A 14,749-nucleotide genomic window follows, 5' to 3' on the forward strand; every position below is an offset into this window, starting at 1 on the left:
TGTATGCGTGGCATCTTTGGCTTGAAAATGTTTCAACTCCTAATACACAAATGTCCATGGATATAACCCTTATAAGCAAACGTATTTGGGGGTCTAAATTACAACTTTAAAGAGTGTAAAGGGGTCCTAAGGAGGAGTGCCAGATTTAACAAATAAAAATACAGGATGCCCAGTTATATTTGAATTCAGATAAACAACGAATATTGCATGGGATACACTCATATTAAAAAGTTATTCGCTGCTTATCTGAATTTTAGATATACTTGAGCCTGCAGTATTTTAGTAGTCAATCATAGGCCTAAGACCGGAAATTCCGCGAACCGTGCTCTGTCCCAGGAGTCCCGGGCGGGGCACTTCCGGTCAGGCGAGCCGGCCTGGGCGCGGGCCCCGCGCATCGCCGGAAACCTCCCCAGGCCAAGGCTCGGCTTTCCTCCCAGGCCAGGCCCCGCCCCGGCCCCGCCTCCCGGCGCCGGGGCCGCAGGGGGCTGGTGCGGGCGGTGGAGCGGGCGGAACAGGCTTCCTGCCTCCAGGGGGCAGCGGCTGCGGCCTGGTCCCAGGGTGGACAGCTCGGCCCCGCGCCCGGCCGCTCTTTCTGTCTTTGGGAGTGACGGGCCGGCCAGCGGGCCGCCGAAAGCCGGCGGTCGCCATTCCCGTGTCGCTGCGCCCGCGGGGGCCGCCCGAGCCGGCCACGATGCCACTGGGCCTGAAGCCCACCTGCAGCGTCTGCAAGACCACATCGTCCTCCATGTGGAAGAAGGGCCCGCAGGGGGAGATCCTCTGCCACCACTGCACGGGCCGGGGCGGCGCGGGCGGCGGGGGCGCCGGCTCGGGGGCGGCCGGCGGGACGGGGGGCAGTGGCGGCGGTGGCGGCTTCGGCGCGGCGACCTTCGCCAGCACCTCGGCCGCCCCTCCGCAGAGCAACGGGGGCGGGGGCGGCAAGCAGGTGAGCTCCTCCGGCCCCTCCCTCCGGCGGAGGTCGACCGGGCGCTTGGCGGGCGGAGGCCGGGTGGGCGCGGAGGGGGCGGGCGGGGGCCTCCCGGGATCGCCGTGCTCATACTGGGCCGGGCCGCCCCTTCCCATCCCGGTTGAGAACATGGTCTTTGGTTCGGCCCATTCTCAGCACCTTTTCTAGTGAGGAACTGAAAGGCTAGAGAAGCAAGAAAAGTGAAAATCCCTCCATTGTAATGTTTTGGATAGCAACCAGACATCTCAGTATACACATGTATACATAGAGATGTCAGCAGGGTCATGCTACTGGACCTCTTTACCTGTTAATAAAGTTCATTTTGTCATAATGTCGTGCTATTAAGATTATCATGTCATCATTTTCAGTGGCAGCATAAGTATTACATTGCAGGAGGTGGCATACCAAACCCGTTCTCTGGCGTAGGAGAGTTGAGTTTTTAAGCATTTTTCTGTTATAAACACAACCGATAAATAGTTCTTGCCTTGGCCTGGACTGACTCTTGTTGCTGCCCTTTGACCTATTACAAGTAGCTCACACCTTTTTCAATGCTCTGGAGATGCTTGCCTAAGGCTCTCCCTGTTTGAATTAGGCCAGTTGGTGTGATTACCCGCCATAAAAACAAAAGGTGCACTCTTACTTAATTTTTAAATGATCGTTTAAAGTGCATACTCTGGGATCCTTGTAAGATGTTTGTATCGGGACAGCAACCTTTCTGCACTTTTTATTTCTTTCTCTTTTTTGTTCTTTAATTGTTTATGTAACAGAGTAAGCAGGAAATTCACAGGAGGTCCGCTCGGCTCAGAAACACTAAATACAAATCTGCTCCAGCTGCTGAAAAGAAAGTTTCCACTAAAGGAAAAGGGAGAAGACATATTTTTAAATTAAAAAATGTAAGATGATTGTGGACAGTGTCTTGTACTGTAATGGCATTGTGTGTGTAGTGTGTCCTGCCACTGCCTTCATCTCTCATCACTGAACTTGGACTCTGCTCTGGCAGCTATTCTGTAGTGTTCTGGGGACTGGTCCAGACTTTCTAAAAGGGAGTGAGCTCTGTTGTAGGAGGCTTACTGTTTATAAAGTTAATAATACACTTTCTCTGTTTTTTTTAGCTTTTATTTTTTTCTCTGGGAAATATAAAATATTCTAAAAGAAACCTAAACCTCCAGCGCATTTTACTGGGTTCTCTGGAAAGGATGAGATGGGGTTATAGTTCTTGGTGTGGCCAGGTATACTGGGAAAACTTTTTTTTTTTCATTCTTAAAGCTCTAAGTAAATAATACCGAAACTCATTCATTTCCATATTTGTTTGTTATTATGGCCCCAGAAGACGTTTCTTACTGATTTATAATGATCAACTTGATGAATATGAATGAAAAATTTTACTAAATCTTCTTTATCTCTTCTTCTATGAGAAAGTAGATGGTCGAAAGACTTGTGCTGGGGTAGTGGAAAGCATATTTTTGTTGCAGTAAATTCTCATTGTTTTTGTAAATACAAGGGACAGTGGTCAAACACAATGGGCAATGCATTATATACTATTTTTTTAAAACCTCAGTATGGTACTCTTTGCTTTCAGAACAGGAATGCTTCACTTACCAGTAAAGGCATTTCTGAAGTTGGGTGTGTTTATTTAAAAAACTCAGAGAAGCCTTGGGTTATATTCTTGTGCAGATTGTGGATCCTTTTTCTTGTTTAGAATAGTTGCCCCTAATTTATACAAGAGTTTTATAATTCAGTTTTCTAAAATGAGGTGTTTATTAACTAGACAAAACATGTAAATATTGGACTATAGTTGTATACACTTAAATGCTCTAAACACGTTTTCCTCTTAAGTATGGTGGAATATGTTCTCTGCAAGTATTTTAATATCAATTTCTCTAACAACGCCTTTCTTCAAGGATGATACCAAGACAGATTTGGGAAGGCCTAGTTACTGTGTTGTGGCGTGAAAGTGTGTGTTACAGCTTAGGAAGGAATTTCAATGATGGTTGAGTGGTGGCAAGTTACTAAGAACTCCCAAGAAAGTTTCCTTTGGCCTTGGTTCAGGCTTGCTAGAAAATTAGTTCTGATGATACTGTCATAACTAGTTCCATAGTTAAGTGGAGATGGAAAATGTCTTTGAGGAGACACGTTTTTTATTATTCCCACCTCCGTCATGCTCAGGCCATTAGAGCCACATTTTTTTTATAACTAGAATGTGTAGTAAAGCTCTGAGAAGGCTTCTGTTAGATTTCAGCCACGTAGTCAGGAGCCGGTCCTTTGGGGCTCAGCAATTTTTAAGCTAAAGGTAGCAGAAGTATTCAGACCAGGCCTTGCCACAACGATCAGAAAAGCATTTGTTTTTCTTTTTTACTGCAGTTCTTGTCACCAAACAACAACTTTAGTATTTCTTAAATTACAGAACTCTCATATATGGCTGGAAAAATGCCTGTACATGCTACACACACACACACACAAACACACATATTATGAATGTGCTAATATTTTTACTTTTGTTTTTTCACAGCCCATCAAAGCCCCTGAGTCAGTTTCCACCATAATCACTGCAGAATCAATCTTCTACAAGGTGAGCATCTGTAGTTACTGAAGGAAGGTTTGAACTTATTGTATAATGTGCTACTAAAATGCTGGGTTAGTCTAAAAGTCTCTGCTACTCTGTATAAGGTGTGATTGTGGTTTTTGTTCCTTTCTAAGCTATTTTTCCCTGTAGGTGGCTATTATAAAACATCTCATCCAGAGCTGAGTTGGGAGAGGAAGTTGCCTAATGAAATACGATATGAAGATCTTAAGTATTTTTTAATGTAGATTATGGGAATCGTTTTTAAAATGAAAATGTATGGTGTGGAGCCATTGAGTATGATGCTTGCTGTGGGTTTGTCGTACATGGCCTTTATTATGTTGAGGTAGGTTCCCTCTACGCCCATTTTCTGGAGAGCTTTTATCATAAGTGGGTGTTGAATTTTGTCAAAAGCTTTTTCTGCATCTATTGAGATGATCATATAGTTTTTATTCCTTAATTTGTTAATGTGGTGTATCACATAGATTGATTTGCATATATTGAAGAATCCTTGCATCCCTTGGATAACTCCCACTTGATCATGGTGTATGATCCTTTTAATGTGCTGTTGGATGCTGTTTGCTAGTATTTTGTTCACAATTTTTGCATCTATGTTCATCAGTGATATTGGTCTATAATCTTTTTTTGTGATATCTTTTTCTGGTTTTGGTATCAGGGTGATGGTGGCTTCGTAGAATGAATTTGGGAGTGTTTCTCCCTCTGCAACTTTTTGGAAGAGTTTGAGAAGGATAGGTGTTAGCTCATCTCTAAATGTTTGTTAGAATTCACCTGTGAAGCCATCGGGTCCTGGACTTCTGTTTGTTGGAAGATTTTTAATTATGGTTTCAATTTCATTACTTGTGATAGGTCTGTTTATATTTTCTGTTTCTTCCTGGTTCAGTCTGGCAGAATTGTACCTTTCCAAGAATTTGTCCATTTCTTCGTGGTTGTCCATTTTATTGGCATATAGTTGTTTGTAGTAGTCTCTTTAATCCTTTGTATTTCTGCAGTGTCAGTTGTGATTTCTCCTTTTTCATTTCTAATTTTATTGATCTGTGTCCTCTCCCTTTTTCTCTTTTTTCTTTTTTTTTTTTTTTTTTGGGGGGGGGTTTGCGGGCCTCTCACTGTTGTGGCCTCTCCTGTTGCGGAGCACAGGCTCCGGACACGCAGGCTCAGCGGCCATGGCTCACGGGCCCAGCTGCTCTGCGGCATGTGGGATCTTCCCAGACTGGGGCACGAACCCGTGTCCCCTGCATTGGCAGGCGGACTCTCAACCACTGCGCCACCAGGGAAGCCCTCCCTTTTTTTTCTTGATGAGTCTGGCTAAGGGTTTATCAATTTTGTTTATCTTTTCAAAGAACCAGCTTTTAGTTTTATTGATCTTTGCTATTGTTTTCTTCATTTCTGTTTATTTCTGCTCTTTATGATTTCTTTCTTTCTATTGACTTTGGGTTTTCTTTGTTCTTCTTTCTCTGGTTGTTTTAAGTGTAGGGTTAGATTGTTTATTTGAGATTTTTCTTGTTTCTTGAGGTGAGATTGTATTGCTATAAAGTTTCCTCTTAGAACTTCTTTTGCTGCATCCCATAGGTTTTGGGTCATCGTGTTTTCATTGTCATTTGTTTCTATGTATTTTTAATTTCTTCTTTGATTTCTTCAGTGATCTCTTGGTTATTTAGTAGCACACTGTTTAGCCTCCACGTATTTGTGGTTTTTACAGTTTTTTTCCAGTAATTGATTTCCACTCTCATAGCATTGTGGTCAGAAAAGAAGACTGATACAATTTCAATTTTCTTAAATTTTCCCAGGCTGGATTTGTGACTCAAGATGTGATCTGTCCTGGAGAATGTTCCATGTGCACTTGAGAAGAAAGTGTATTCTGCCACCTTTGGGTGGAATGTTCTGTAAATATCAATTAGATCTATCCGGTCTATTGTGTCATTTAAAGCTTGTGTTTATTTATTTTCTGATTGGATGATCTGTCCATTGGTGTAAGTGGGGTGTTAAATTCCCCTACTTTTATTGTGTTACTGTCGATTTCTCCTTTCATGGTTGTTAGCATTTGCCTTATATATTGAGGTGCTCCTGTGTTGGGTGCATAAACATTTATAACTGTTATATCTTTTTCTTGGATTGATCCTTTGATCATTATGTAGTGTCCCTCCTTATCTCTTGTAACAATCTTTATTTTAAGGTCTATTTCATCTGATACGAGTATTGCTACTCCAGCTTTCTTTTGATTTCCATTTGCATGGAATATCTTTTTCCATGCCTTCACTTTCAGTCTGTATGTGTCCCTAGGTCTGAAGTGGGTCTCTTGTAGACAGCGTATATATGGGTCTTGTTTTTGTACCCATTCAGCCAGTCTGTGTCTTTTGGTTGGGGCATTTAATCCATTTACACTCATGGTTATTATCGATATGTATGTTCCTATTATCATTTTCTTAATTGTTTTGGGTTTGTTTTTGTGGGTCTTTTTCTTCTCTTGTGTTTCCCACTTAGAAAAGTTTCTTTAGTATTTGTTGTAGCACTGGTTTGGTGGTACTGAATTCTCTTAGCTTTTGCTTGTCTGAAAAGCTTTTGACTTCTCCATGGAATTTGAATGAGATCCTTGCTGGGTAGAGTAATCTTGGTTGTAGGTTTTTCTCTTTCATCACTTTAAGTATATCCTGCCACTCCCTTCTGGCCTACAGAGTTTCTGCTGCAAAATTAGCTGATAACCGTATAAGGATTCCTTTGTATGTTATTTTTTGTTTTTCCCTTGCTGCTTTTAATATTTTTTCTTTGAATTTAAATTTTGTTAGCTTGATTAATATGTGTATTGGTGTGTTTTTCCTAGGGTTTATCCGGTATGGGACTCTGTGTGCTTTCTGGATGTGGGTGATTATTTCCTTTCCCATGTTAGGGAAGTTTTCAACTGTAATCTCTTCAAATATTTTCTCAGACCCTTTTTTTTTCTCTTCTTCTTATGGGACTCCTATAATTCGAATGTTGGTGTGTTTAGTTTTGTCCCAGAGGTCTCTGAGATTGTCTTCAATTCTTTTCATTCTTTTTTTCTTTCTTCTGCTCCTCAGCAGTTATTTTCACCATTTTGTCTTCCAGTTCACTTATTCGTTCTTCTGCCTCCATTATTCTGTTACTGATTCCTTCTAGTGTATTTTTCACGTCAGTTATTGTGTTGTTCATCTCAGTTTGTTTGCTCTTTAGTTCTTCTAGATCTTTGTTAAACATTTCTTGTATTTTCTCAACTCGTGCCTCCATTCTATTTCCGAGATTCTGGATCATCTTTACTATCATTACTCTGAATTCTTTTTCAGGTAGATTGCCTACTGCCTCTTCATTTATTTGGTCTTTTAGGTTTTTACCTTGCTCCTTCATCTGTGACATGTTTTTTTGCCATCTCATTTTTTTTTTTTTTTTTTTATGAGTGGGATTGTGTTCCTGTCTTACTGGTTGTTTGGCCTGAGGCTTCCAACACTGGAGTTTGTAGGCTACTGGGTAGAGATGGGTCTTGGTGCTGAGATAAGGACCTCTGTGAGACCTCACTCCAATGAATAATCCCTGGGGTCTGAGGTTCTCTGTTAGTCCAGTGGTTTGGACTTGGAGCTCCACTGCAGGAGCTTCAGCCTGACCCCAGGCTCGTGAACCAAGATCCCGCAGGCCGCCTGGAGTGGAAAAAAAAAAAAAAAAAAAGAACAATAACAAAGTAAAAAATAAAATTAGACTAGGAAACTAACAGATATGTTAGGAAGAATATAAAAATAAAAATATAGATTAATTGACAACCAGAAGGTACATCAGTACCACAATAGTAAAAAAAGAGGAGGAGGGAAAAGAAATAAAAAAGGAGGGGTGTGGGAAGGCCTTGGCTATGGAGGGCGGGGCCTAAGCAAGGGTGAAGTTTGGGTGGTGGGCGAGGCCTATGCTTAGGACCCACAGGCTGGAAAAGGCCCTGGGGGCTGTGGGGGGTGGGGCTTAGGCTCAAGGAACAGAAGGGGTCCAGGCGTGCCCCGCACCCCTGGTCTCAGAGGGCAGGGGACCTCCTCTGGGAGCCCAGCAGGCTTCCTGGGCTCGAGTGGGTGGGGCAAATGCCCTTCTCTCCTCTCCTGCTCCTCCAGTCTGGGAGGGCCCCTACCCCATGCTTCTCCTGATCTCCCCAGCCTCCCTCTTATGGCGCCAAGGACCCATGTGGCCTGGAGGGGGGTTTGGAGGGCAGGGGACCAGCCTGGGAGATCAGCAGGCTCCCCATGCCCAAGTGGGTGGGGCAGTTGCCCTCCACTGCTCTCCTGCTCCTCCCGGAGGGCCCCTCCCACTGCCTCTCCTGTTCTCCCCTTGGCCTCCTTCCTATGCCCCCAGGGACCCACGAGACCTGGAGGGGGCTTTAGAGTGCAGGGGACGGGCCTGGGACCTCAGCAGGCTCCCAGGGCCCGAGTGGGTGGGGCAATCGCCCTCCGCTCCTTTCCCGCTCTTCCTGGAGAGTCCCTCCTACCTCCCTCTCCTGATCTGCCCAGCCTCAGGGGTGCTGATCCTGTCTGGCTTCCACTTCTCCTCCCCCCTCAGTCCCCCTACGTCCTACCGGTTCACTTTGGGGTTCCTCCCATCTCCTTGGGCGTCAGAGTCCACCACCATTGGCCAGCAGGCGCCCTAGTTGCGGGGAGACACTAACTCCACGTCTTCCCACACCACCATCTTGACTCCACCTCCTATTTTTATTTTAAATATGGGGTTATCTTCTACTTCCCCCAGGGAGTCTATTACCAAATTGGAGATGTTGTTTCTGTAATTGACGAACAAGATGGAAAACCCTACTATGCTCAGATCAGGGGTTTTATCCAGGACCAGTATTGTGAGAAGAGTGCAGCACTGACGTGGCTCATTCCCACTCTCTCTAGCCCCAGGGACCAATTTGATCCTGCATCCTACATCATAGGTGAGTTTGACAGGTAACAGACAGGTTCTTGAACCCAGTTAATTTTCCATTATTATGTGAAAGTATATTCATCTGCTTGGGCTGCCATGACAAAATACCATAAACTGAGTGGGCTAAACAACAGAAATTTATTTTCTCACAGTTCTGGAGGCTGGAAGTCCTAAGGTGCTGTCAGGGTGGGTTTCTGGTGAGAGCTCTCTTCCTGGCTTGTAGACAGCCACCTTTTCTCACAGGGGCTTTCCTCTGTGTGTGTGCACTCCTGGAATCTCTTCCTCTTCTTATAAGGACACCAATCCTGTTGGATTAGAGCCCCACCCTTATGGCTTCATTTAACCTTAATTATCTCCCTAAAGGCCCTATCTCCAAATATTATCACATTAGGGATTAGGACTTAAACATGTGAATTTGGCGAGATACAATTCAGTCCATAACAGAGAAGCGTAAGTACAAAAAAGTAGAGATTATTATAGAAAATGTGAAATTTATATAGCTGGGGTTTGAGGGCTATACGTTATTTTGAGTTCCGGGGCAGTATAGTATGCACGTACTAGAATGCTATGTGGATAAGATTTTTCTGAGTGACCCATGGTTAAACTCTATTAAAAGAATTTATTGCTCAAGAACTAGGTTATTTAGGTAACATATAAAAATTTACTCAAAAATGATTTCTAGAGGAACTGTCACATTTATGTCTAAAATCTTACAAATTCTCATTATGTGTCCCTCTAGATGTCACACACATCATCCTAGACCTTTTGCAACCTTTTATATCATTGTTGGTAGTTGAAATGGCAGCCACTGTACTCATTAATTTCAAGGCTGACTAAAGAATTGGTTCTTGACGTAGACTCACAAGAAGAAGTTGTTGATAAACAGAATTTTGAAAGTGTTCAGAGTTTTAAAATTACCCCAAACTCTTCAACCTTTCTGCAATGGGCATACGTTACTTTTGCATTCTAAGAAAAAAGATACAAAAGGTTTTTTTCAGAGAGAACTCAAGGACAAGTAAAGTACCACTATTATTCCCAGCTGCATGTCAAGTTTGATACATGACCAAGCAGTTTTAGTCTTCTGCTTGTAAGTATTGATACATAGAAGAGTGAACTTTCATTAACCTGTTCTATCAGACAGGATTGTCAGCAGAGGCAGTAACATGACTGAATCACCTCTAGGACTTCTATCTCACCTCCTCTTCCTAATCCTCAGATTGTAAAGGAGACAGCATAGCATAAAGGTTCAGAGCACAGACTCTGGAACTAGACTGTCTGGGTTCCTAGGACAGCCACTTACTAACTATGTGATCTCAGACAGGTTCCTTGATCTCTCTTGCCTTATTTCCTCATGTAAAATGGGAATAATAATAGTGCCTAACTCAGAGGGTTGTTGTGAGGATTCAAAGTATTGATATATATATCAAGTACTTAGAACAGTGTCGACATAATAAACACTATATAAAGCTAAATATTATTTTTAGAATCCTTTCTATATTGAGTTATATTTTGGGGAGAATGCTATATTCCTTAAGCAATTAAAGCAGAAAAAAATGATGGAAAGTAACTTCAAAATAATATATGTTTCAAGGGCTAATGTCAAGTTACCACCAGACCAGTTTCTCCTAGTGTCTAGGAATTTTAACATTTTATGGAAATGATATATATCTTCAAAAATGTGAATGTTGGCTGCCTTCTAGGACCAGAGGAGGATCTTCCAAGGAAGATGGAATACTTGGAATTTGTTTGTCATGCACCTTCTGAATATTTCAAGTCACGTTCATCACCATTTCCCACAGTTCCCACCAGACCAGAGAAGGGCTATATATGGACTCATGTTGGACCTACTCCTGCAATAACTATTAAGGAAACAGTTGCCAACCATTTGTAGTTTAAAAAGTGAACATGGATTTCCAGTTGTCTTGTATTTGTACTACCATAAGACATGCCACATGTTTCTTTAATGAAATTCTTGGATGGAAAAATGACTAAAAGTTTTTTCTCTACTGCCCAGTAATCATTAGCTTGTTTCTTACTAGTCACTTAGAAAATTAAGAGATAGAAAAGAATTAAATATATTTTGAAGTTAAATATTACATACACATTAAGTGTGTATATCCTCCCAGGCAAAGACTGTAATTTCCAAGGAGACAATTAGGAACAGGTAGTGTCTATTTTTCTCCATAATTTATTTCTAGAAACTCATAAAATGGATTGTATTTTTCTACAAGAATAAAATATTAATTAAGGTTTGAATTTCTAACCAAGGGCTGAATCAAATAAAATGTAGCCGTTAGCAACAGTATCTATCACCAAGTTAAAAAAAAAGCTTTATTTTATCATCTAGAAAATGCTGTGACAGACTGTTGGCTGCTTTAACCTTAAGGAAAGTGATTGGTGGATGATGTTATTAGCCTAGGCTTTTTAAACTTTCATCCAGTTCTTCTGTAGTAAGCAGGGATTCAGAATCATTTGGTTGATCTTAATAGAGCTGCTCTTCACTGCTCTCACCTACCTTCTCAGTCAGAGTGAGGCTTAATCAAAACATTAAGTTTATAGTTCAGACAGACAACTTCACTAAAAACACACAGGAAACGTACTGTTCAGGCATCCCTGAGCAGTAGTTTCTTGACCACCATTAGAACAAACATTGGGCAGTCATAAAAATGATTAATCATTAGCACTGATATCTAAAAGAAGTCCACCCCAAAGTTAAAACCATCTGCTATGTACTCATAATAACAGGCCTAAAACAATGTCTGGGACTTAGAAGTCCAGGCACAGGAATTCTATTCAGAATTCAGGGACAGGTTTTACTTCAAGTGTAGGTCAGCTAAGTAAGGGAGCAACAATTTAAAAGAGGGAAGAAGTGGGATTTGCACACACTTGCTTCCTCTCCTGTTCTGACTGGACCATTATTCCTCAACCCCAGCAAAATTTGTCAGGATCTAATTGAATTATGGTGATTTTGAATTGTGGGAGTTTTAACTGTTACCATTTTTCTACACAGTTAATGTTTGAATGTTGTAAGGAAGTTATGGTTTGTATGTTGTAGATAGATAGCTCTATGTACATAGTTCTTTCTCCACAAAAGTTATAGTAAAATTGATTGTAAATACCATTGTAAATAACTAAATGCTAATATTCAGACTTTTGGATTAAAATGTATTTTTCACAGTGTATCTTTGGATTTATTTCATGCATTTATTTATTTCGTTTAAACAATTAAATAGGGCTTTCTACCACAAAATGGTGTAAATAGAAGACACCACTGTTGTAGTACTCATAATTTGGAATGACAGATTCGTCACCAGTATGTAATAGATATTAGGAAACTCAAAGAATGGCTGATAGATCAAATGAACATTTAACATAAGGTATTTATTAAAATGAAATATTTAAAAACCAGTGTATATATGGACGATTTGTTTATAAATTCCTAGATACTTGTGTAATATCTTTTAAAATAAAGATCGAATTTTCATATTCCTCCTTAACAGACACCAAATGGCTCCTGTTACTCACAGCGTAGATCCATAGCTTTTCTCCTGTGATGGAAGGCCTGCGCTGATGTGGCCCCAGACTGTGTTCCCAGCCTTGTCGCCAAAGGGGTGAGAGGCTGAGGCAGTGCTCTCCTCCACTTCAAATCCATCTTCCCTTTCAGACTGCCTGCCCTACTGATTTTAGGCCCCAGCCCAGACACAGAAGCAAAAGCCTTATACAGACTGTTCAGCGGGCTCCCACAGTTGTGTAAGGTAAAATCTCTACAATAGATACTTCATTCTATTTCATTCCTAGTGGCTCTGTTTCTCTAATCAAATCCTGACTGATACGGAGACACTGAAAGATAAAGCAAGAAACTGCTGTTTTTCGTTACAAGCTATTTAGAATTACTTGGCCTTCTTTTTATAAAAACTGTGTACATGTATTACTTTGGTAATTTTTTTAAATTGAAAAGTAATGAAGGATAACACAAAGGGAAAGATGAATAGATTGTATTATAAAAAACTAATTTCTAACTGTCAAAATGTGTATACAAAATTAAAAACCAAACAAGTGGGAATCATTAACCAGTATTTCTTATTCAACATGACAGACTGAAATAAATTAATTACCCAGTTACAAACAAAAGCTACAAACATAACCTCAACTTCTTGTAACATCATCACCATTTGGAATTACCATAACTCCTATTTCCACCTGTTTAGCAGAAGCTGGGTAGAAGGGAGCAAGTTTATAACAAAAACACCTTCTATACCTTCAATACTTCTCCCTGCGGATAGGTAAGGTGCGAGTTAAAAAGATGTAACTTAATTAATTAAATTATTTATTTATTTATTGGCTGCACTGGGTCTTAGTTGTGGCAGGCGGGATCTTTGTTGCTGCATGCGGGCTCTTTTAGTTGTGGCATGTGGGATCTTTAGTTGCGGCATGAGAACTCTTAGTTGTAGCATGTGGGATCTAGTTCTCTGACCAGGCATCGAACCCGGGCCCCTTGCATTGGGAGCGTGGAAAAAGACAGTAACTTTAGAATAGAGAGTGAAGGTGCTGTTGGGGAAATACAATTTGAAAAAACTTTCAATTCAGACATCCCCTCCACAAAGGTAGTAGAAAAAGAAAACACTTTTATTACTGACTGAGGATTAAACCAGCATGTGCTGCTCATCACAGGCAACTGGCTGAGGTTGCAAAGACAGACAGAAATCTCACCCTTTTATGCAGCCACACAGGTGTGGTCATTACATACAGGTTCTCAAGATAAACAGTAACTAGTCATTTAAGAGAACTTGACAGCACCATTAATCACACACAGTTCTTCCTAAATTTACCTGGTGATTGGGGTGACCACCTACGTTAGCTAATTGACTTTATGGGGGGCAGGCGGGACAAACGTCTTTATGACAGGAGGTACTTTAACAATTCGGAGCACTGAAGTCTGGCTCCCACCCTCCCACAGAAACTGGAGGACAGGGGTGCTGTCTCTTGACAGTTACATTTCAAAGAGATGGCACCCAGGTCCTTGAGAAAAACATTACTAGATCGCAAAACTGACAGAGACTTATTTAGTTTCTAAAAAGATACATTTCAAGGAGACTGAGAAAACGCAAGTTTTCTAAGGTAAGTATTCCGACAAAAAAGGGAAACCTTTTGCCTTATTTTTAACAGAGGGAATTAAGCTGCTTTTTTTTTTTTTTTTTTTTTTTTTTGGCGGTACGCGGGCCTCTTACTGTTGTGGCCTCTCCCGTTGCGGAACACAGGCTCCGGACGCGCAGGCTCAGCGGCCATGGCTCACGGGCCTAGCCGCTCCGCCTCATGTAGGATCCTCCCGGACCGGGGCACGAACTCGGCAGGCGGACTCTCAACCACTGCGCCACCAGAGAAGCCCTTAAGTTTCTTATTTTAAATTTCTATTTGTCCTTACAGTGCCCTAAATTTGGAAGAGGGAGGAAGTGGGCAGCTTTGTGATTCAGGCCTCATGTCAGGGCTGCTATTAGTACATGTTGGTGTCTGTGAGGGTTTCGATATGGCGGCCACCTGAGGGCTGGGGGAGAGTCCCAGGGCTGGAGTCCATTCTCCACTCAGCCAGGACTGTCCGTCAGGGCATGTCCTGCACCACCGTACTTGGTGGTCCTCATGGTTGTGGCTCTATTAACACGACTAAGAGGTTCTGAACTTACAAAGGCCAAAACCATAATCTCATGCTGAAGGAAAATTCCTTTTCTTTTCATTCTCCTCCGTGAGCAGTTGCAGGTGCTTTGCACCTAGCAGATTCACAAATATCTCACTCAGTTATCCCCGTTTTATATTTTAATAATTAATCATATGGATTTTAAACATGTTTTTAGATTCCACTGCCCTTTCCCACCTTTATATAAGTGAATCACGAACACATTAGAATCACTTCTGGAGCTTTAAAAACAAAAACAAAATACAGGACACACAAAAAAACCCTGCTGGAAAGTTCCCACAAGCAACTAAGTAAATCAGTATCTGTGGGGATAATACTGGGACCTCATTAGGTTCCAAAGTATCTAGTAAAACTTAAAAATACAAAAAAAAGTTTAAATTTCCTGAGAGGACTCTGACATGCAGCCAGAAATGAGAACCACTGCTCTGGCTCCTTCTTAGTATATAAAATTCAGCTGATAAAGCCTTCAGTTTCTGCAAAGAGAGGAAGAGATCTGCTAGCATCCTGCTTTGGGGCAATTTAGGAAGATCATCAAAGGCCTTTCTATGCCAATTAGCCCTGGTAAAGGTAATTCCTCACCTGTCAAGGAACCTGATATACACCAGTCACAGTCCGCCAG

General features: G+C 41.6%; 1 protein-coding gene across 1 annotated transcript; it reads left to right on the forward strand.

The window, feature by feature from the left end:
• The first annotated feature begins 416 nt into the window (after positions 1 to 416).
• GATAD1 (GATA zinc finger domain containing 1) lies at positions 417 to 11,623 on the forward strand. Its single transcript, XM_030857283.3, has 5 exons — positions 417 to 943; positions 1,732 to 1,857; positions 3,474 to 3,533; positions 8,268 to 8,451; positions 10,142 to 11,623. Exons 1-5 carry the CDS (start codon positions 692 to 694, stop codon positions 10,330 to 10,332), a joined length of 813 nt encoding a protein of 270 aa, XP_030713143.1. The 5' UTR covers positions 417 to 691; the 3' UTR covers positions 10,333 to 11,623.
• The last annotated feature ends 3,126 nt before the right edge of the window (positions 11,624 to 14,749 follow it).

This window comes from Globicephala melas, chromosome 9, assembly GCF_963455315.2.
Source record: "Globicephala melas chromosome 9, mGloMel1.2, whole genome shotgun sequence".
In the NCBI taxonomy this organism is placed as follows: domain Eukaryota; kingdom Metazoa; phylum Chordata; class Mammalia; order Artiodactyla; family Delphinidae; genus Globicephala; species Globicephala melas.

What these genes read in the sequence shown, in the direction of transcription:
- GATAD1 (XM_030857283.3), top strand. Translation starts at nt 692, where the DNA reads ATGCCACTGGGCCTGAAGCCCACCTGCAGCGTCTGCAAGACCACATCG. An exon ending in GGGGCGGGGGCGGCAAGCAG is followed by an intron (nt 944 to 1,731) that starts GTGAGCTCCTCC and finishes TTTATGTAACAG; the next exon opens with AGTAAGCAGGAAATTCACAG. An exon ending in TCCTGCATCCTACATCATAG is followed by an intron (nt 8,452 to 10,141) that starts GTGAGTTTGACA and finishes GCTGCCTTCTAG; the next exon opens with GACCAGAGGAGGATCTTCCA.